This window comes from Alosa pseudoharengus, unplaced genomic scaffold (assembly GCF_046254945.1).
Source record: "Alosa pseudoharengus isolate Yale_2024_CS ecotype anadromous, Long Island Sound unplaced genomic scaffold, YU_APseudo_1.1 YU_APseudo_1.1_scf_22, whole genome shotgun sequence".
In the NCBI taxonomy this organism is placed as follows: Eukaryota; Metazoa; Chordata; class Actinopteri; order Clupeiformes; family Clupeidae; genus Alosa; species Alosa pseudoharengus.
The window spans coordinates 3,762,449-3,785,629 of record NW_027468680.1 but is presented as its reverse complement, the minus strand read 5'-3'; the positions used below and the strand labels follow the sequence as shown (position 1 = coordinate 3,785,629).

General features: G+C 41.9%; 2 protein-coding genes across 2 annotated transcripts in view; both read right to left on the bottom strand.

Moving 5' to 3' along the window:
* The window catches only part of gabrr2a (gamma-aminobutyric acid type A receptor subunit rho2a), an 18,584-nt gene extending 17,873 nt beyond the window's left edge, over positions 1-711 (bottom strand). The window contains exon 1 of the mRNA XM_076299842.1: positions 590-711. Coding sequence (XP_076155957.1) covers positions 590-711 — 122 coding nt within the window. The remainder of the gene's footprint in view (positions 1-589) is intronic.
* A 7,432-nt stretch (positions 712-8,143) lies between these two features.
* rragd (ras-related GTP binding D) lies at positions 8,144-22,518 on the bottom strand. Its single transcript, XM_076300280.1, has 7 exons — positions 22,163-22,518; positions 20,156-20,451; positions 16,342-16,541; positions 15,739-15,853; positions 12,894-13,036; positions 9,684-9,832; positions 8,144-9,392 (listed from the first exon to the last, which is right to left on the bottom strand). The coding sequence occupies exons 1-7, from the start codon at positions 22,287-22,289 to the stop codon at positions 9,241-9,243; spliced, it is 1,182 nt and encodes a 393-aa protein (XP_076156395.1). The 5' UTR covers positions 22,290-22,518; the 3' UTR covers positions 8,144-9,240.
* Between the last annotated feature and the right edge of the window lie 663 nt (positions 22,519-23,181).

Below are 23,181 nucleotides of genomic sequence, written 5' to 3'. Positions count from 1 at the left end.
CGAGTGAAATGCACAAAGCACCGCATGCCCATTGATGCACTGGGCAGGGGGCACGCGCTGTCTGGGTCATGCCAGTGTCTCCGCTCCACTCGCGCTCTGTCCCAATTAAGGTCTGAGGCGCGCTAAGAGCGCGGGCTAATTATCTATCCGTAGAACAACTCAGCGCGGGTAAACACTAAATCACTATCCAAAACGCTAAATGGGGGTTTAGAAGACTTAAGTGTCTCGATGATCACTAATTGTTATCACATTTCTTCTCATCTGCACAGTCCTCATCTTTCTCGTCAATATCCAAACAAAATATTGAAATTGTCATGTTTACCAAGATTTCTAAAAAAAAAATAATAATAATAAAAAAAACATTGTTATTTATATTTCATGAATATCATCATACTCTTTAACATCATAGCCAACATATATTTTTTTTAATATAAATTGAATTGAAGTGAAACGAATAAATAACATAAACGCGACGTGATAGCTTGGAGACTTGGCTCGGGTTAATTACCTCTCCGAAGTGCTCAGCGCAAAGCAGTCGGAAAATCTTTAAGGAGAAGAGACGCAGATTAATCGACGTCTACACACTTACGTGCCATGCTTCTGAGTCTCCACTGGTCCCGTCCACCTTCTCTCTCTATTTCCATGTTTTCGGCATTCAACGACAATGATCAGGCAGAGAAGGAAAAACAGCGACTGTATGAAATAAGGCATCATGCGTTTAGGCTCATGTATCCACAGGTTAGTCCAGAAACCCCATCCAGTCCATGTGAGATCCGCACGGGAAACAGCATCATCTTCACCGTCAAACACAAAACTTGCATTGCCAACAGTCAGTGGTTTAAATATCACCGCTGAAGATGCTGTTGCGCTTAGCGCCGTCTCCTGTTTGTCATTGGTTCACAGCTGTACAGCTGTTCTTTGGCGCTCAGACCTCGAGCATCTCCGTGCCCACATGGCGAGTCAGCATCAGCATCGCATGTAAGCTGAGCCAATGCGAGAGCACTGCTAGCTTAGCCTACGCATCTGGACACAGCCTCCAGTTTGCTGGAGAGCAACAAAAAAAAAAACCTTAGGATTAGTGTGCATACGTAACCTCGGCTATCCATTAGTAGAGTGTTTGCTCATATTGGACTCCGGCGAATTTAATGGCACATCTATCCACCGGTGCGGTGGGCACCTTTGTTAACCTTTAGTGAAGGCAAGGTTTTGGCCCGGGGTAAGATTGAGCGCATGAGGAAACATAGTTAATGGGGAAATTATGTCATTTTTATCGTGAAAATACTATATATCAACTGTATCAGCCTTTATCCCCTTACGTCTTTATTAATGCTGCTCTAGAGCTTTAATTAGGTTTCCAAATTCAGTCGATTCAACTCTAAGAGAGATGCTTGAGAGAGTAAGATTTCCCGTTGGGTTCCAGGCTCTGTCTTTCTCTCCAGAGGCGTCAATCTTTGAACGGCAGCAGGCAGAGAGCAGTGGCAAGCACGGGAGTGTTTTCTGGGCTACGGTACATTTGGGCATAGCCCAGTTCCATGAGGAGCTTGCCTCGAGGGAACCGCGTTACCCTGGACCCCAGCGCAGCAGATGGCGAGGTTCTTTTTTCACGCGCTTTTCCGCCCACTCAGCGCGGGCTCGGCTGCCGCTCAGGCTCGGCTTATCCGGGATTTCACAGCAATTTCACGGCTGCCACGCCCTGCAAGCCCCGCTCTCTGAGAGTCCGCAACCGATCTGAAGCATTGCCAATGTCTCTAAATGATGCGTTACGTAAAAAGTTGGTCTGGCCTTTCAATATTCAAGGGACAAAATCCGTCCTTCGGTTTTGTGCGGTTGGGATTTTGCTAAAGAGTCTCTCTCTCTCTCTCTCTCTCTCTCTCTATGTGTGTGTGTTGTTTGTGTGTGTGTGTGTGTGTGTGTGTGTGTGCGTGTGTGTGTGTGTGCGCGCGCGCACGTTTATTTGTGTATGCGTGTGTGTTTGAATGTGTGAGCATGTTCAAACAAAAATATTTACAATTCAAATGGCATAAAAGCACAATACTACTAAATACCCAAGGTTAATTTGTTTTTAAGTTGACTGATGTATTATAAGAAGCTTGACATACTTAAAGAGGTTTTGCATATGTATCTGCCCAACACCACATTGGCATGTCTCTTCCCCACTGCGTGTCCCAAAGACTTACATCAAGCCTTGGCTACGGGGCAAACAGCAGGACCACATCAGCTATTCAGATTTACTCTAATTGAAAGTCAGTGCTCTCATTGAAGAGGGGGATGTTTTGATGTGCAGTGCTTCCTTACTGTGCGGGGATTTGGGGGGATTCCCAGGACACTGCACCTCCAAATGATCAGCATGGCTCTGGCACTGAGAGTTAAACTGAAGCTGTGCCAAGCAGACGACAATTACATAAAGGATCTATACAAGGACCGAGAACAAAGAGGGAGAATCTAAACACTCAGATCAGCCTTTTCACATTATCCAAGGTGAATTAAATAAATAATTGGCCAATGTGCCTCTGGATTTTATTTGTTCCCATGGCTGGCCCTCTGCCACAAGGTCAAAAGCACAAAGACACTTTGATGTATTGGCAGGCTTCCTCAGACGCAGAGAGTTCTGTCTAACTTTGTGAAGTTTCCCTAACAGCGAGAGGGACAATGAAGCAACATCATCATAATCAAACCTCCCAGTAAAGAAGGGATGCATTCTCTGCACGCGGATTGCTGCCGCAGAGAAGTATCCATTGTTTTGCCTATAGATTCTATACTGTGTACGGGACATTGCACACATTCTTTTTTGCAATGACAACACTAAAATGTTGTACTGCATTGATTAAGCACTATTAGCCTCACGGAGTGAAGGCTCCATTTTGGCACAAGCATCACAAGTAGAATTATTCATGGCAACGCTCTGCAGCTGAAGTGTTTTAATAAAGCTTAGGTTTTCCATATATGGGCGCCGGGTGCCAAGAGAGAGCCACAGACACTTCTGAAGCCACTGACTAAAGTTAAGATATGCCAATGGCGCTGCAACATGTGTTCAAATCCTCCATAAGTGTTTATGGAAATGACATCTACAGTATAACAGCCTAATTAGAATGGAAGTGAGTAGGCTATTTATGGAGGCTGTCAATTAGGTGATTATATAGTACATACGCACAGCACACAACTGTTCAAGTCCCCCCCCCCCCCTCAGGAACCACATATTATATACATCAAATAGCTTGCAAAACTAATCATAAATATATTCTAGGAATTGTCTGTGTTAAAATAATGAGTTTTGCTTAATGAGTGTTAAGCTTGATGTGTTCTAATCAAAGAATCCTTCATTTGCTGCTATTACAGCTTCTTCATCCAAGAGGTCTTGGTAACACTTCAGATTAGGGAACACATGTTAGCCATTTCTACATAATTAATATGTGTATTAGTGCTAAACTTGATCTAAGGTTACTGGTAGTATGGATCAAAATAGAGAGTCTATAGACTCCTAATAACCTGCACTGTCTGGATATGACTTACAGTATAGTGACAGATGTATTAGAAGGCTAGAGAGCTTCTATTCATATTATCCATATTATATATTAATACACAACTGGTAGCTTATCAAGGATGTACCAAGAACAAATCATCTTTTCAGTAAGAATAAGAAATAGTTTAATAAAGACCTTATACGTGTGTAATGACGCTCAATATACAGTTCAGGATCCATATGTATTATGTATTGATGGATAACATGTGCTCTCTTAACTAAAGTGTTAATGAAGTCTTGCATCATTTGGATCAATGCTTTGGGTCTATGTTGGTGAGTTTATGATGGCATTAAGGTGAGGCAAAATAGAGCAGTACCTTTCTGTGTAAAAAACTCTTTTCACTTTGTGCAAATTCCTTATAGGCCTACTTTACCAGCACCAGTCTACAGACAACCTTATGTGCTGGTCTGCTACTGTTGATTTGTTCTGTGGGCCTTTTTAGTTATTTATATAAACAATCTACTTGTATATCAATATAAATACTTTATGTAGATATGAATTGTAGAATTAAAGTTTTGTATAACACAGTGGGTGTGTGAGTCATGGACAATTCTCTCTCAGTGTTCAGACAGTGCGCAAGTCCCGGGAGTAATGGCTCCGATTGTTGAGTATCGCTCTCAATATGCAGGCAGTTAAGACGGTAAGACAGTATGTACCTATTCTGCTTGTTGCTATCCATACAGAAGGCCTGTAAACAGTATGGTTGATGGACCTCGGTCTTCAGTAGGCTAATGCAAAATCTCAAAGTAAAGAGTGAAACCAATTTTTGCTGGACATATTCAAACACAAACACCTTCAGGTTTGATGAACAGACAAACATGCCTGTTCCAATTTCCATCCCAAGGTTCATACAAAAATATCAGTCTACAAACAAGCCTGTGCAAACTCACAGTACCCAGTAGGCTTACCTGTTCATTATCTGCAGTGACAACACTCTCTAGCAGCCTTTGCATCTAACAAATAGTTGTTCTGAATCTGGTCTAAGCTAACTGCAAAAATGCCAGTCTTACTTTCAGAGCCTGATGAAGCCAATCATGACCATGCGTGGGTAGCTGGCTCTACTCTGTTGCCTATTAAACTATTCCTCAAAGGGAACAAAAGGGACCAGAGTTTTAGCTGTCTCGCCAGTGAAGACTGCTTATAACTGCAATCCTCTTCAAAATCATATATAATTCATATTGTATACAATTTGACAGAACGGTGACATGTAAACAGGGTAAGCTTGTCAACAGTGAGCAGATATCAGGCGTGATTATGGATTAGCTCAGTAAACATAATGTATCATGCATTGGGCTTGTTATTGTTGCGGCACAGCTCGTGCTATTTACATTGTTATCTCAGTCAGCAGTACCGCCTCTGTGTAGTCTACTTTGATGAATGAAAGAGTTTTGGGTGGGACAGATACCTTTACAGAGCAGCAGCTCTGGCCATATCGGCTCTGGCTCACATGATGTACAGTGCTTTAAATGCATTATCGCTTCACTACCCAACACGCGAACAAGAAAGAAAAGAAAAAAGAAACCAATGAGCTTATGTCGCGATTTCCGATAGGCCTAGGCCTAAAGGAAAGACAGCTATGGTAACCTAACAATTAGGATTTGCTTTGCCTACACTGCTGTTTGGTTGTCCCAAACTTTGAGACGATCCATACTCGCATTAACTGAATATTATCAACCCGAACTGCGATGTTCCAAACAGAGTGACAGGATGCAATGCCTAATAATCTCACAGCCTTCGACATAACTGCTAACAGTGCGCCTAGGCCTACTGTTAAACACCTGAAAAATATTAAGCTGCTGTTTTCATTTCATGACGAGCACTAGGCCTAAGCTTGAATGATTTATGACTGAACATTGCGTTTTTAATCGCCAGAACTGCTTATCACGTCGTGTGACAAAGTTTACACCAATCATCATCTTCTAATGTATCCTTATGTTGAGATGTCCATTCTCTTTGCCCTAGGCTATCATTTGTGCGCGAAGCATGTTTCAATTAAGACAGTAGGCTACACAAGCTATTTTTATTGTTGTAATATTGAATGATTTCATGAATAAATTGTACGCACAGTGCGTACAGGATTACGACTGGCGGCGCCACTGACCAAGGCCACAGTAGCCTGTGAACCTCTGATTTTCAAAGGGGAATCACGGCCAACGCAGGGGGCAACTCTTCTCTTCAATTTCCCTTCCAAATTACTTTTTATTGTCTGAAGACATCTATCGCAAAAATCTAACATTCTAAGCAACAGCAAAGCAAATGCAAGCTAACCAGAGTGCAGTCGGTTCTCCCGCCGTGGTTTTTGGAAATCACACACCTGCTGCATCTGAAGGCCCACGCATAATAAGGCCTACAACTATCACTCTACACCCCCCGTGTTGCACGTCACATTTTAATTTGCTAGCTGATCCTGCCTTCCTAAAATGTCACATCATGTGAACAGATCAGCAGGCCGGCAAATTTTCACCTCGTTTTCAGACACACGTTGCGGCAAAAAGACGTCTCCTCTTCCCGCAAATTTAGCGTGATCTCTGTGTGAAAAGGCCAATTAAGGAGCCACTTTGAAGATAAGGCAATCAGGTCAGAGAAAATACTCTCCGAAAAGTCCTCCGAGGTCGGTGTGTATTAAAACGGAGAGCTTTCCACAACCCCATAGCATTGCAATAACACCAGGCAAATCCATTGAACTCCATCATCAGACATCCATATCCATCTGCAAAAAGGCAATCTTTCGTTTGGTCTTATGGTTCAACACAATCATGCATTCCTATAATGTCACACGAGATAGTTGCAAATGCTGGCGTGACCTCGTGCCAAAGAGCAATCAGTGTCAAGTGACATGTTTCTTCATGCCTGGAGCACGTTTGTTACCATCTACAGACGACGTGTTATTCGTGACCAATTCTGTGAGCAATGTTTTCCAACACTGGTGCACATCTGTTGCTTTTAGCCATTTACTTTATTCTATACGACACTGATCTGGCTTTAATCTGATTTAAAACGTGGATTGCTGCCTTACAGGGGTTAAAGAGCCCATGGAACGCACTGATGAGAAAGTCATCTAGAACACAAAACAGAAGCATAGCTCTCTTTCAGCGTCTTCTACCATGTAATTCCATGGAAAAAAAGCATGATTTTTCTTAGTCAATTTGCTTTCGCTAATTGGTGAATTCTGCTATGTGAAAAACACATGCCTGGGTGAAAAGATCGTTGGGCAAGTAGTGAGATCTCATGAAGAACACAGTAACAGGTGTCTAAAACAACTGCTTCAAAACAAATGTTTAGATTGGCCTAGCCTACGGATTCGCATGATGTGATTATACTCATAAAACATACGTTTAAGAAGTAGCCTATTGTCTAAAATAAAACTGCAGGTCACATTCTTGCAATGCACCATGAATAACACTAAAAAATAGAGAATTATGACATAATAAATCACTTCGATGCTGCACGAAATACCACACGCAGTCATCTCCTTGCAGGCAGGCCCACCTCTTGTTCCGAAGAGATCAAGCCTGTTTCCACACAAGCAAATAAGCAACTATTTATTTCAGCGGCAGCCACCATCTATTCTACACAGTCGGCCTACATCTATTCTACTCTACTGTGACAGATCCTGTCGCTTTTAATTAACATAATCAGCAGCGTCAGAGCAAACTTTACCTCAGCAATCACAAGAAAACAATTGACAAATGGCAGGGGAAAGCCGCCAGATTTGTCTGCGAGCCACCCAGAAATTCGTATTAGTGAAACACTGCTGTTGTGTCATAAATACACATATCCAGGGAGGATGTCCGATATTTTTTTTTCTTTTCTAAATTAAAGAACGGCTCATGCCAGCAAAGGAAGAGCTCGTAGCCCACAGATGGGTCAGACTGATACCGAAAGAGAAGGGGGGGGGGGGGGGGGGGGGATCGGCGAGAAGGATTATTTTTTCTAAACATGAAATTGTCTTATGTAACACATTGTAGTTTTCACCACACAGACGATTTAGCGTCCATCGAGAGAGCCGTGGCGGTTATGTAACAAGCAGTGACCTAACCAGACACACAACCACCACAGTCCTCATGTAAGGTAAGGAAACCCAGGGAGATTAGCCGTGGACGTGCTTAGCCCGCAGAGCGCCCCAGCAGCGCCAGTTCAATCAGACCCTTTGGCCGCTTGTTGACAGCATCTCTAACACATTTAGCGGGCTAATGCATGTGATTGGATTGCACCCAGAGACATCAGTGGTCATGTCATGTGGGCTACCTACCGTTGCTAGATTACTACTAGATTAATCTCCCTGCAACCTCTACCAAAACATTGCTATTATTCTGCCCATTCAACTATATAATTCAGTGGAAGTAACTCCATTTCCCTTGTTCCCCTGTTCTCAAATTCATAAGGGTCAATATTATATCCATAATTTGTTGCAGTATACTTAGTCACTTCACATAGACCTACTGGGTCCAATATTATGATCAGATTAGACAAGTGCATCTGGTGCTCACACTTGCGTAAAGATTTCCTATTTGTCTCAAATGTACTTTCACAAGTACACAAGTCCTTGGCACGTGACTAGCTTGTATATATTGGCATGTTATTTAATGTTTTACAGTTCTCAATATAGGCCTACTCACAGGTGACAAACGTAACAAATGCCATCTTTATTATTTAACAAAATAAATAAATAAATACAGAAATATGCAACAAATTAGTAATAAAACAAAGGGCAAACATGTTGTGATTATAAATCTAGTATGTGAGAATTAAAGTACCGTAGTTTACACACTTTTTTTTGCGTTGAAACATAAAGCTGAAGAAGTTCAAGCATTCAAGCAACTCCTAGAAAAAAATGAGAATAATCATTTGACCTGTCACTGTCTAAATATAATAACAGCAAGTTGAATGTGAACAAACAGAATAAAAACAATTTCACTAAAGGTTTATCATTCTATACAACTGTTTGCTAGTCCACTTTCTAAATAGATGTAAACCATATTGACATGCAAGGTATTGACCCATTTTAAGGAGATTATGTTTATGTTTTATGAAAGGCTTGTTTCAATGTCAGTTATTAAGAAAAGATGTATGCTCTAATTCAGAAATAAAACAGGTGACCTGAAAATACCAGTAGCCTATGTTCTTACAATCTGAGCAAATGAAGAGCCATATTAATACAGGTCTATAGCGGCAATGAAGAGCCATATTAATATAGGTCTATAATGGCAGGGGTCTAGGTTTTTCACATCTGTTCAATGATAACACTGATACACTGTGACTAGGTAAAGCAGCAGTTAAGTCACAGCTCAGGGAGGTGCTCTGATTGAATGCAAATTATTTACACAAATGCAATCATTGTTTCACTAATTCACACAGTGTAACACTACTCGATGAAATCAAATAGGTCTCTTTTGGCACAACGTCCTATATTACATTAGTAAAATCCAAATCAGTAGCCTATGTGGATAATGAAAAAAGGCAACTGCTTGGACATGATCTCTTTGGCTACTACTGACAAAAAAACAAAATATCATATTATTATATAAAAACATTGTACTTTCCAGGTACAATTTTCATTTTTCTATTGAATATGATTTACAGAAAAGAAAAGAAAAATGCCATTTGTTAATCTTCACATGTCATCTAACACATCTAAAAAAAAGAAAAGAGCTAAAAAAAGGCTCCATGGCGATTGTTCCGGAACAGGGTGACAGCCAGACGTTCTCCCGTGATGTGGTCAGTGTGGCTGGACGTGGGCTCCGTTGGGAGTGTTCTGTTTACTCCACCTGCGCTGGCTCAGCAGCTTGCGGCTCTTCTGGACCTTGAGGCGCACGTCAAACACGTCCTCGATGGCCTTCTTGAAGCAGTGGAAGTTGTAGTCGATAAGCCCTGCAGGAGGGAGCACAAGCCAGTGGATTTCCCAGGACACGTCACGAAGTCACGAACACACTCGCACGTCTGACTCCTTGGAGTTGAACTAGGGGTCACAGGCTACCCTACCACACATTGCACACCACAACCTCACAAAGCTCCAGCTCATTTCAGAGCAGAGATGGGTGGCCTCTCAAGCCCATTGTGGCTGTTCTGAGAGGGTAATGAGATTTCTGAGGAGGTGTCAAAGCAGATGAAAGAAAAAAAACAAAAACAAAATGTCTCCTGCCCACAGGTGCTTTCACTCACCTTTCCTTTCAAAGCTCTCCTCCCTCAGGAAGCACACCATGGCCAGGAACTTGGTGACCTCCTTCAGGTACATGACCGTGGTGTTGTTAAGGTGGATGATGGCCATGGACTCTTTGTCATAGGGTGATCCAGCCTCATCCCCAGTTAGACTGGCAAGGAACACAGTCAAGACACAATCAATTAAATTCAATTAAATATTGTTTCATTAGTTAGTAACAACTTCTACACTAACATTGCAACACTGACATTGAGAGGAACAAGGGATAGGATGACTGGTAACATCTATAGGATGAATGGTAGCATCTATAGGATGAATAGTAATATCTCTATAGGATGAATGGTAACATCTCTATAGGATTACATCTCTATAGGATGAATGGTAACATCTATAGGATGAATGGTAACATCTATAGGATGACATCTCTATGGGATGAATGGTAACATCTATAGGATGACATCTCTATAGGATGAATGGTAACATCTATAGGATGAATGGTAACTTCTCTATAGGATGAATGGTAACATCTCTATAGGATGACATATCTATAGGATGAATGGTAACATCTCTATAGGATGAATGGTAACATCTATAGGATGACATCTCTATGGGATGAATGGTAACATCTATAGGATGAATGGTAACATCTATAGGATGGCATCTCTATAGGATGAATGGTAACATCTATAGGATGACATCTCTATAGGATGAATGGTAACATCTATAGGATGACATCTCTATGGGATGAATGGTAACATCTCTATGGGATGAATGGTAACATCTATAGGATGACATCTCTATAGGATGAATGGTAACATCTCTATAGGATGAATGGTAACATCTATAGGATGGCATCTCTATAGGATGAATGGTAACATCTATGGGATGAATGGTAACATCTATAGGATGACATCTCTATAGGATGAATGGTAACATCTCTATAGGATGAATGGTAACATCTATAGGATGACATCTCTATAGGATGAATGGTAACATCTATAGGATGACATCTCTATAGGATGAATGGTAACATCTCTGTGGGATGAATGGTAACATCTCTACTACTCTCAATACCTACAAACTATAGCATTCAAAATCAGGCAAGTTCAGACTGTTGAGAGGTGAATTGCTCACTGTGTCTATGCAAATCATGTGTTTATTGATTCTCCCCTACCAGGCCATCAGAGACAGAACGACAGCAGGCACCAGAAAGAACTGTCAGTTAAAAGCAAATGCTGAAAAATCCATCATGCAGAGAACATCTTCATCAAAAAGGTATATCAGAGCGAACCAAAAAACATTTGTTCTTGATTTTAATGAGTGTCTCTTTTAAGTGTCAAAAGTTTCAATTTCAATATAAATGTTTCAGTGTCAATATTATAGTTTTTAGATTAGTTTCAATGTCAGTTTTGTCTTTCTTTTTCCTCAATCGGCAAACTTCTATGCCAAAAGTCTATAAATGTACAGCATACTGTGGGTCTTGAGAACGAGCAGGATGAAAGAGAAATTAATCAAATGAGGGGTTCATTAAATCGTAACAGATGTAGTGCAAAACTAGAATTACACAGAATAATTAAAGCAGCGATTTAAGCTAAACCTTTTTTTTTCTACGTGACGAGATCTGGGGGAATGGAGGAAGGAAGGAATGGTAGATTTCCCTTGATACTTGAAGCGGAGGCACTAACTGTACTGTGGCACACAAGACAAACCATCCACTTCTAAGCTGTTTCAAATGAGTTAATGTGAACATATTTATGTAAGCACACTGAGACAGCAAATCGGGTCACAATATTCATTAGTCAAATTAGATGGAAGATGAAAAATATGACAGAATTTCATTTATTTTCAAAGTTTCCGAAAAAAATGAAAAAACTTCTCTACTTCTTTCCCTCCCTCCTTCCTCCCTCTCTCTCGTGTGTGTGTGTGTGTGTGTGTGTGTGTGTGTGTGTGTGTGTGTGTATCAGGCATTTCCATGTTTGGATGGATTAATAGCCAGACTGCAACTGATTCGGAGCATCTCTCTCTCTCTCTCTCTCTCCGTGTCTTTCTCTCTCTCTCTCTCTCTCCGTGTCTCTCTCTCTCTCTCTCTCTCTCTCTCTCTCTCTCTCCGTGTCTCTGTGCTTTCCTGGCAACAGAAGTGAGACCGCAGGGCTCATCTGCTTCTGCAGACGACTCCAAACCGACAGCTGTAGGACCCTGGGGCTCTGCCCTGGCCTCCGGCCTCCTCGCGTCCGTACCATCCCCGGCCCCAGCCTGCCTCCCGCACCACAGTTCAGTCTGGGACAGGGGGGGCCACGATTCCTCTCTCCTTGGCCCCCGGAGGGCCGAACGAAGCCCAGCCTTAATACACTCCAAAAGGAGCATCTTCCACAAGCCAGGCATAAGATGGAGGAGGAAGCCCAGCCTTAATACACTCCAAAAGGAGCATCTTCCACAAGCCAGGCATAAGATGGAGGAGGAAGCCCAGCCTTGATGGAGGAAGATGGAGGAAGCAGGAGATGGGGAGGGTGTCTTGAGGTTACGCACTTCAATTGCGTAATAGGGGCAGCCGTGGCCTACTGGTTAGCACTTCGGACCTGTAACCGGAGGGTTGCCGGTTTGAACCCCGACCAGTAGGCACGGCTGAAATGCCCTTGAGCAAGGCACCTAACCCCTCACTGCTCCCCGAGCGCCGCTGTTGATGCAGGCAGCTCACTGCGCCAGGATTAATGTGTGCGTTCACCTCACTGTGTGTACACTGTGTGCTGTGTGTGTTTCACTAATTCACAGATTGGGATAAATGCAGAGACCACATTTCCCTCATGGGATCAAAAGAGTATATATACTTATACTTATACTAATTTCCATCTCTTTTTTATTCAGATAGAGCTGGGCCACTGTATGACTCATGGAACTGCAGTGAAGTAGATTGAATAGGCTGTCTGTCTGTTTGTCTGTCTGTCTGTCTGTCTGAATGTCTGCCTGTCTGTCTGTCTGACTGACTGGCTGTCTGACTGACTGACTGACTGACTGACTGACTGACTGACTGGCTGACTGGCTGTCTGTCTGTCTGTCTGTCTGTCTGTCTGACTGACTGTCTGTCTGTCTGGCTGCTGTGTGTTTCATGAATCTTATTTGTGGGGAAACAGGAGAACCAAATGACCATTGATTTCCATCAGACGACATAAGAGGGTCACTGCAAAGAGGGTTGGGTTATTTCAGTGCAAACCTACCCGTAGATGCAGGAGATGTCGATGACCACGTCAATCATGTCACAGCACAGCTCGTACGTCTGCATGTCCACCGGACTGCTGTCTGTGGCAATGTAGATCTTACTGACCACATCAAACAGGAAGGCCTTCTCAATGCCTGAGTTCTGAGGACACACACACACACACACACACACACACACACCGGAGACAAAAACTTACTGAAGCAGCATGGGCATAACATAATAGACCAATTACAGTAAATTCAAGTGCTGAGGAACGGCATTGAACTTAATGTCATTTTTTGTCTCCCAGCCCAAACAGAAATGACAGAAGCTAAAAGCTTTTACTGAGATTCCCAAGATGATTGCAGTTATACTTATTACTCGACAATAAAATAAAATGATAATAACATAATGCAGTACATTAATTCTATAATTGTTAATCAGGCAATAAATAAATACATCCCATCACCCTGAAGGGTACTTACAGTAAAAACATAATTATGCTGACAGGAGTTGAGTTCCGCATTATAAAATGCGTTTTAGTTCCAATGCTGTTATTGAGCGCAGATGCATGTTATTCAGTGTAATGGCATTTTGTGCTTCTAATCAATCACTGTATTCCTCTATTGATGTTTACGGCTGGCGGAAGACATGCAGCTGCTCTGAAATAACTGTGGAAAGATGTGTGCAGTGATTCAATCAATTATTACAGCGAGTCTGGAGAAAACAACACCAATACTACATTCGCTCAAACTCACAGCTCTCATCTAAAGCAAACATTGCAACAAACATAGTTGATTGTTGTACCAGCTGATAAGCCATTTCTACACTTTCTGATTTACTATTTTTTTTATAATAGTCTTCGTCCTGTTGCATATGTCTGCCATATTGTGCAGTACATGTGATGTATGTGTTGTTTAGTGTTGTTGTTGTTTTTGTTGTTGTTGTTTAGTGTTGTTGTTTAGTGTTGTTTAGTGTTGTTGTTGTTGTTTAGTGTTGTTGTTGTTGTTGTTGTGTGGGCTGACTTGCTGATGCCTCTTGGCCAGATCATCATTGAAAATAAACTGGTTCTCCAATTATTTAACCGTTAAAATAAAGGTCAAATGGTCACTCCATATCACTTCTCCAAAGATCATGCATTATAGAGACTTGGAAAAACAAGACATCATGATAACAAAAATAAACACTTTGTGACAGATTGGTTTGTCTTCAAATAGTTTTGCAGTTATTTGCATTCTACTGCCATCATCTGGCTAAAGTCAAACTTATTTATGATCAGATTTGGACATTTTGGTTGGACAACTAATCCTGAGCAAGATTACAAACTCCATCCCAGCCTTAAGCAGAACTACAAGGATAGAAGGATTTACGTGTAAGAGTGCATGTGTGTGTGTGTGTGTGTGTGTGTATGTGTGTGTGTGTGTGTGTGTGTGTGTGTGTGTGTGTGTGTGTGTGTGTGATACATGTACAGTTCAAATGGAAAGTTTTCAGACTCATCTTAAAATGGATTCAATTCATTGTTTCTCATCAATCTACACTCAATGCTCAATGCAGTAAAAGGGTCTGAAAACTTTCCGGTTGCACAGTATAATTAAAGTTATATCCATAGGATTGTTTCTAGGGATACCGTTCAGGCATTTATGACAGGGAATTATGAAAGCCCTACTTCTCTGGCTATTTATGTCTGCAGTTATAAAATGCACTTAACATTAATTTAAAATCAGCTTCATTTCTTGGTGAACTGTGAGAAACACCTAGACTTTTAAGACATTTCCTTGCTACAGCGAAGCCTATTTCCTATTACATCGCATAGCGCAAGATTCAACCACAATGTAGACTCGACTTGTGACAGTTGCAAATACACCGTATGTTATACCCGGGATCCATAAAGGCCCTCCTTCACAGTACAAAACGCGTTACCAATAACCTGAACAAAGAGCCAAAATGGGAGAAAGAAACCACCACCTCAGCAACCACCATGTGCAGTTCACTGGGGTCAAGGCAAACCACCACCTCAGCAACCACCATGTGCAGTTCACTGGGGTCAAGGCAAACCACCACCTCAGCAACCACCATGTGCAGTTCACTGGGGTCAAGGCAAACCACCACCTCAGCAACCACCATGTGCAGTTCACTGGGGTCAAGGCAAACCACCACCTTAGCAACCACCATGTGCAGTTCACGGGGGTCAAGGCAAACCACCAACTTAGCAACCACCATGTGCAGTTCACTGGGGTCAAGGCAGACATCCACCTTCATTGGCGTTCCATTTTGTTTTTGTTCCTAGCAAAATGGCAAAAGTTTCTGGTTATCGTTTTCGTTCCATGAACCGGTTCAAAGCCTTGGCTCCTACAGTGAATTGAATGTTATTAGCCTCTGGGGCCCATTCGTCTCCAGCTGATCTTCTTCTTCTCAACATCATACCAGTTCATCCACTGCTCTTGTTTTGCTTAAGACAACGCTGTTGTTTGGCTAACTTGGCTAACTCCCTCTTGTTGTTTGTGACCATCTGTCTCTTCTCCTGTGCTTTAAACAATGTTCTCAAAAGAAAACTTGCATTTCTTATACATTAATAAAGCTGGTGATATAACGGTTTCAGTCCCTACTAAGGTCTGCCTTTATGAAATGAAAACTAGAATATGGATTTCACATTAGTTCTTGCACTTAAAGGTGGTTATAATGACCCACTAAAAATAACATTAAAAAGTGCATGTAATCGGCACTTTCCTTTCCTTCATGCGGTTGGTGATTTAAAGGTTTCTGCCTGATTGTTCCTTGGCTGTGAGTGCAGGGAGAGTAGTCTGGGTTTGATGTCGGGAGCCTCGGTAAGAATAACTCAGCAAAATGAGTGGCAGGGGACTTACAGAAATGAAGATATTCAGGAGGTTCTCAAGGGTGGGAAGCTGGGGAATGAGCTTTTGCACCACTTTACTGAAGGCCTCGAAGATCGAGTGGTCATAGATGCTGGTCAGGTAAAAGCTAAGGTGACAGACAAGAAAAAGAGGAGGAAGAAGAGGAAGAAAAAGAGAAGTAGTAAACAGTCATTTCCATGATCACATACATTAGAGGAGCTGTTTTAATTATTGCAATTATTGTTGCAAAAATTATTGCGCAACCTTTACAAAGATCAGAAATCATGGAATGGTTGAAAAGCAGTTAGGCAATTCATTTTCATCCTGTTCATTCCTTCAGAGCACTCTCTGCAGGCAATGAGGGCTGGCATTAAGCACGGTGAGTGAGCAGGTACTGTTTGACATGTGCTGCTGCACTTCAACCACTCACTAAAATGGAGTCCCACGATCAACAGGATTTCTTGGAACGGTTGCCAGGTAAATGGACTCTTTTCAGACTGGGAACATTTGGACAATTACTGCAATTACAGAGACAATTGTAGCACACTTGCCAAATTCATTACAAGTTATGTCTCACACACAGCGGCCATTCACAGCTCAAGCCGACAAAAGCACCTGAGGTGTATTCGTTCCAGGCCTGCGTCCGCCAGGTCATCATTGGCTCGTTTGTGGATGTCCCTCTGCTTCTCTATCTTGTGGTCATCCGAAAGCCCGTCCACTTTATGGATAAAGACTTCAAAGTTGATATCAGGGTTGACCTTGTAGGCTCTGGTCACAGTCAAGTGAAGCCTGCTCAACGCTTCAATGTAGTCATCCTGAAAGAGAAGATGAGATGGGAGGAAATAAACATCTAAAGCACATCTATATCATAGGAAAGCCTATAGACACTGGGAAAGATACTGTAATTGGATGATTATGCAGCTCTCCATTGTAAGAACTCCACTGGGCAATTGGGGGGGCGGCAAAGACATTTAGAGGAAATGTCCCTTACAGTCGTCTGTTTCTATTGTGGTGTAGGAACCAAAGATTCTAGAGCGCTACGCTCCTCTTTTGTAGGAACCAAAGATTCTAGAGTGCTACGCTCCTCTTTTGTAGGAACCAAAGATTCTAGAGTGGAGTTCTGTTCTAGAATCTTTGGTAGAAACTACTAGACATACACACTTGAACAAAACACATTTTCCTGTGGCAGTACCAACATTAGACCGCAAAACCAGAGTACGTCAAGATAATGTTGGTTTTCCCCAAAGTTGAATCAAGAGATGAATTTGTTATAAAACAAATGCAAACACAATGGGATAAGCTGACCTAAAGCACCCTGCAAGTTCCTGCAGTGGAGCATTACCCGTTAGATTACTGTGGTTCAGTTCATGTTTATGTTTATGTTTCTTAGCAGACGCTTTCCCAAAAAGACTTGCGATGACATCAAGAAACATTACATTAACATTAACAGTTTAAATTAACGTGATAAAGCCTAATTAAAAAAGAAACAAATCATGAGTTCATGTTCCAAATTTGCTTCATGTGAAGTGAGAAGAAAGCTTGTTTGGCCAAGTATCCAGCCAGGGTCATGTAGTGCTTTGCTGGGATCATACGCATCATGAGCAGACAGGAGTCAAGCTGAATCAGTGCATACTGCATACACACACCCCATCCTATTCTATGCCTTCCTATCCAAGGAAGGCAGTGGATTGGTAGGGATACTGCTGTACCAATACTCAAGTCTTGCAGGTCCTTCTAATTAGCTCAGAAAAGAACTCAAACAGACTAACACCCCTTCCAGTGCTTCTAAATCCGACTGTAAAAAAAAAAGAAAAATCAATCTTGCCGTTATATTTTATTAGAATCTCAAATTTGAGCCCTGTGCAAAGAGACATTCACAGGTTTGTGTTAGCACCTTCAAATAATTTCTACATGTTGACCTATTTTTAACAGATACTGAGAAAAGTATTCATGCATTTATTTTTTCCCGTCAGGACTACTGTAACGGACTGCAATGGAATAATATCAAGCACACACACACACACACACACACACACACACACACACACACACACACACACACACACACACACTACTGTAACGGACTGCAATGGAATAATATCAAGCAGGCTGAGAGCCAGTAGATATCCACACAGTGAATGTGGAGGGTTCAAGGGATCAACTAACCGCTTTTTAGCTGCTAACCGCTTTTTAGCTGCTCTGACAGCAGTGATCTTCTGATAGTAGTTTTTTTTTTTCTGACAGTGTCAGTGGGAGGATTGAGAAGTCATTCAGAAAGAAAATAATAGTTAGGTGTAAAAGTAACATCTCTTTCCAGTAGAATTGCTATATTGTAAGTGAACCAGAGCCTGATATGACGGCTGGGCAATCTCAGAAAAAAATATTTAAAAGAGCACCAATTACCCCTTGTGGGCATAAAGGACTATTCAGAGACATGGACAGAAGAATACAAATAAATACATTCTGTGTGGTAGTTTCAAATGTATCGTCTGATCATTTGGATTCTTAGAGAACATAGCGATTTTTCCCCATGTAGACAAACTATCTTGTACATCGCATTCCAAATCTTCTGACCAAAGTGCAACTACTCCGAGAGCTCTGAGGATCGGAGAAAAAGGAATGTTTAGATGAGGCAGAGCTGGAGATGCAGTTGGATAATAAGAGTAGTTTTGAGTAAGACCGAAATGAGCATTTGCAATTAAATAGCATACACTGTGGCATAGCCTTGAGGGCATTCTCACTGAGTTAAAGTAAATTGCTACTTTAGCCCACTGACAAGGCTCAAAATATAATTACACGTCTATACTACAGATTGTCCCTCCAGATAAAACATATTTTTACCTTTGTAAGTCTAAAGAAAAGTTATTAAAGAGGACTGCCAGTGCATCAGTGCACTGTATTCTTCTTATGGTCACCAACATCTTGTGAGGAGAAAGTCCATAACAAGCCTAAGTGCTATTTGGTGATTTTATCATGATAAAGTGTAATTGTTATGAAAATATAGTTTATTGTTGTAACCAGTATTCTTCAGCTAGATCCACTATTCTATTTAGTGATGAATCCTCTTCAGGTGATAAATAAAATAGAATCAAGGTTGCAGCTGTTCTACATCCTTTTGTGCATTTGTTCTAAATATACATGAGGAACAGAACAAGGGAACTGGCAAAGTGACGCAAATGATGTTTTTATGGGGAACAAACTCCAGAAGGACTAGTCCCAAATACTATCAGGGGTAAAAGACTTTGCAAGTGTGCACATATGAAGGACAGGCCAAGCAGAGATTGTGGTGAGCCCTTGCCAGTCTTTTGCTAAAGCCATGGTAGTCTTTTGTTCTGCTTTGATTTTTTTTAGGGATTGTTCCTGCTGGTGGACTACAGTTGCATGCTCACTCTCTCTTAAACTCCCCTGAAGGCTTTTCCTTACTTCTCTTACTTCTATAAAAGATCACTTTAAATTATTTTTTTTGATAAAGTCAAACACAACTAACTCTGATTATACAGTAAACCAAACACTAATAATAAACAAACCAAAACATTGCAATGGCTTTGTTTATTTATGAATTCATTTTTTATTCCTCTTATGACATGTTTCTCTTTCATAAAATAACACTCACCCTCCCTTTCAAATGTAATTAATCTGTTTGTAAAACATGTAGTGGATACTTAATTAATGTTGACAAGGGGTTTTTAATTAATGTCAGCTAAAATCACAAATTATGAAATAATAAAGCTCTCATACTTGAGCAATGAGTATCATCTCATCATGTTTTGTGAAGGCCAAGGCCTTTACTCTCCTAAGGGTAAGCATACAGTGACTGTAGCAAAGACAAAGTTCAAAACCAAGCTCAGGGGGCCTATCTGCCTAAGGCTGGCCTGGGGAAAATATCCATGATGAAACCAGAACAAGGTGAAAGGAGGTGGGGAGAGGGTTAGTGGTCCACTAGAAGAAAAAAGTGTAGGCTGGATAAACAGGTGAATGTATAGCTCATCAAAGTGAATCATGTGATGGAAGTTCTTCTCATGCCTCTACTTAGTGGCCTTTGTCAAATCTACACTTCAAGGAGAGGACGGACATGTCTGTGTTTTTTTGTTTAATCTAAGGCCTAATGCATTTTCTTAAACCTATGAATTGCAAATAGATTAAAATTGTATAAATGTAGTGGCAGGGTTGCATATAGAACACATACATACTGTACATACCGGTACATACATACATATACAGTACATACATGCATACACACAGTACATACATACATTCATTCATCCATTCATACATACATACAGTACATACACATATACATACAGACAGCATACTGTACATACATTTATACATACATACAAACATATCTCATTGCTCACTACTGAGTCCTCTGTACTCATTCCTGCTAAGTTACTGCACCATTGTTAAAGATGTGATTGTGCTACGTCACCTGTGAGTCAATGACAAAGATGAGCGCCCCTGTGCCGCGAAAGATCATCTCGTAGTCGAACGTGGGGTCAAAGAAGTCGATCTGGCCCGGGAAGTCCCAGATCTGGAAGCTGACGAAAGAGCTGTTGGAGACGTCCTCGCGGCAGATCTTGTTGGTGCTCTCCAGGAAGAGCGTCTCGTTGGGAGACATCTTGTGGAACACCACCTTCTGGATGGAGGATTTGCCGCTGCGGCGAAGGCCCATCAGCAGAATGCGGGGCTTCACCTCGCTGCTGAAAGGGTCGCTGAAGCCCAGGACTGGGTGGGGTTAATGCCGCACACACACACACACAGACACACACACAATAATTAGATACAAAGATGGCTTTGAACCATTCTGGAATCCAAGAATTGGCCTAGTAGAATACAAATAACAGCTATATCACACACACACGCACGCACACACACACACACACACGCACGCACACACACGCACACACACATGTTAATATTTTTGAATTCATTGGGAGGATGAAACAATATTGTAACAAGATACAACAATGCTTTGAACCATTCTGGAATCCAAGAATCGACCCAGTAGAAAATAACAGGTATTGCAAATGTGTGTGCACACACAAACAAGTAGATATTACACACAATTTTGCATACAAAGGAGCACCTGGCAGTCTTATCTACGAACTTCCAGATGAACACAGACACACCCTCATACATGTTTATGTGCACTGACTCACACCTAAAGTTTTTTTTCCCTCAAACACACATGTGCACACGTACTGCAAGGGAGACATCTACCGTGCTCCAAAGCAGTCGTCAAAAAAGTTCACAATGTGTTTTCAAATAATTTCATCGAGAGATAACTGTAAGGACAATGTGATGCAAGTCTGTGCAATGTCGTTGCAGTGAACAGCAATAAAGAACGAGGTCTCAGAGATCAGACCATGAAAACACACAAGACTCCAGGAATACACTTCAGTGAACAAGGTTGACATGAGAGTCTCATCAAACCCTTCTGCAACAACTCATATGCTGGTGAGAACAAATATTTTGGAAATGGTGAGCGCTGTAAAGCACATGATAGACATATACTGTACTTGGCTGACATTTGCAGCGATTTATAGCGGTCCTCTCCCAGTTTGGCATTGCCAGTGTCAGTTTGTATCACAAGACGGGAGCGATCTGTAACACGTTGTAGATCAAGTCATCAACATTGTTGGGAAGTGAAGTGGATACTGGCACTCCAGTGCCTCCCACTAATCACATGCTCGCTGATTTGAAGGCTGTGACCTTGATAGCTCCCTGTTGTGGAATGCGAGCTGCATTTGGTGAGCGCGGAGGCGCAGTAAGCCTTAAAATACAGCCTTTGGAATCTGGCCACCATAGACTCGAAGCCTCCGAATATGTCTGAATATATGAACAGTCAGTGGTCTTCTGGTCTGCCTGGTATCATTGCATAACTCAGAAGTGTCTGATTTAAGCAGGTTAACCGCTCATCTCGTAACAAGCAATGTAACAATAACTAGTCAAAATATCAATGTAGACTGACATGACCTCATTACGGCGAGGCACATTTTTCTATGATGCAAAACTATTTTGTAACGTTGATCTATCTAAAATAATACAGCCGTAATGTTTTAACAAACCAGGCCAGTTATTTTACCGACAGGCCAACATGTTAGTCGTAGTCTACTCCCCTCGCAAGAAGACACCCTTCGTTCTCCTATGCGAGTTATGCAGGCGCCTCACTACCTCCCTGGCCGTATGTTACGGGGTCTTTACGGTAGTCAGTTATAGTGGTGTTATTGATTCACTGACCATGCACAGCGAATGACAGAGTACTGATATCATGCCAGTACACTGCAATAACATGTTTAGTAGGCTATCTGCGTCAGTGCGCATTCGAGGTAATGTTTGGGTAGCTTTAACCAACCGTTTGCTCATTGTAGCAGGAACGGTATTTTTTCCTCCAGAGCAAGTTTCGAGCTTTAGTTTCGAGATTTAACTATGTTACCTCCGTCCTCGCAGCTACAGTCAACATCTCCGTCCGTGAACGTATCAAAGTCGTCGTCATCGTCGTAGTACGCCAACGCCAAGTCCTCATCTTCCTCGCAATATTTTGAAACTCCCTCGCTAGTCATTCCAAAAGTTCTGAAAATTAAAGTGCAGCGCTGGACCAACTTCTCCACATTGTCACCTGATATGTCCAAGCCATTGTGAACTTTCACCTCTCCTTCCCTTTGCAGAAGCGGACATACCAGTCCGCCTGCGAGGGAATTCGCAGCACACTGCAAGTATTCATGACTTCAGGCGCATCAAACAATGATTAGCTCTGACCAACAAGGGTCAAAAAGGACAAACTAAGCATGCCAAATACTTTGTGCAGGGCAACGCCTACCCCTTAGGTCAGTGAAACAGGCGACAACATGGTGGCTATCCTGCCAAGAGGCTTAGCACACTGGGAAGTGTAGTGAACGCCTTGTATAGTTTATACCAGCGTTTGTCTCTGTGAGTAATTGTTTACCTGATTAGGCAACTACGCAGTATAGTTTTAGTTCATTTGGATTCCGTGTTATTTGGAGATATAGATTGCCTGGCTACAGATAGCCTACTGAGGGTGTGTCTTGACAAAGAATAATCGCCGTTTCACGTGATTTCAGAACCAAGGACAGAGGTTTTGCCTCACGTTATTTCAACAAAACAAACTATTGGGAGGGTGACGTGCCCCAGACAAGGGTCAGTTGCCTGTTGTCTATTTGAATCCGCTGGATGGCGATGCAAGTATACAAATAAGGGCAGATGCGCTCCACTTCTACTCAGCTGTGCTTCAGATAAAAGTAGGCTACGTGCAAGATTAGCGCAGTAGCCTAGAGATCTTTTGAAAAACCGCCACGAATCCGTTTCACAATTTGGTATTTAGAATTCCGCGTTTCACTGACTCACTCAAGTCGCTGTCCAATGCATGCAGCCGCGTGTGTTCCAAATATGGAAGTTTAGCCGGCTGTTTCCAGCCTTATTTGGCAACACTGGAAA

Excerpts from the sequence above, each read along its gene's own strand:
- rragd (XM_076300280.1), bottom strand. The coding sequence starts at position 22,289 with ATGACTAGCGAGGGAGTTTCAAAATATTGCGAGGAAGATGAGGACTTG. Across the intron at positions 20,452-22,162 it reads CTGTAGCTGCGAGGACGGAG|TCCTGGGCTTCAGCGACCCT; the intron begins GTAACATAGTTA and ends AACCCCACCCAG. Across the intron at positions 13,037-15,738 it reads TCCTGAATATCTTCATTTCT|AACTCAGGCATTGAGAAGGC; the intron begins GTAAGTCCCCTG and ends GTGTGTCCTCAG.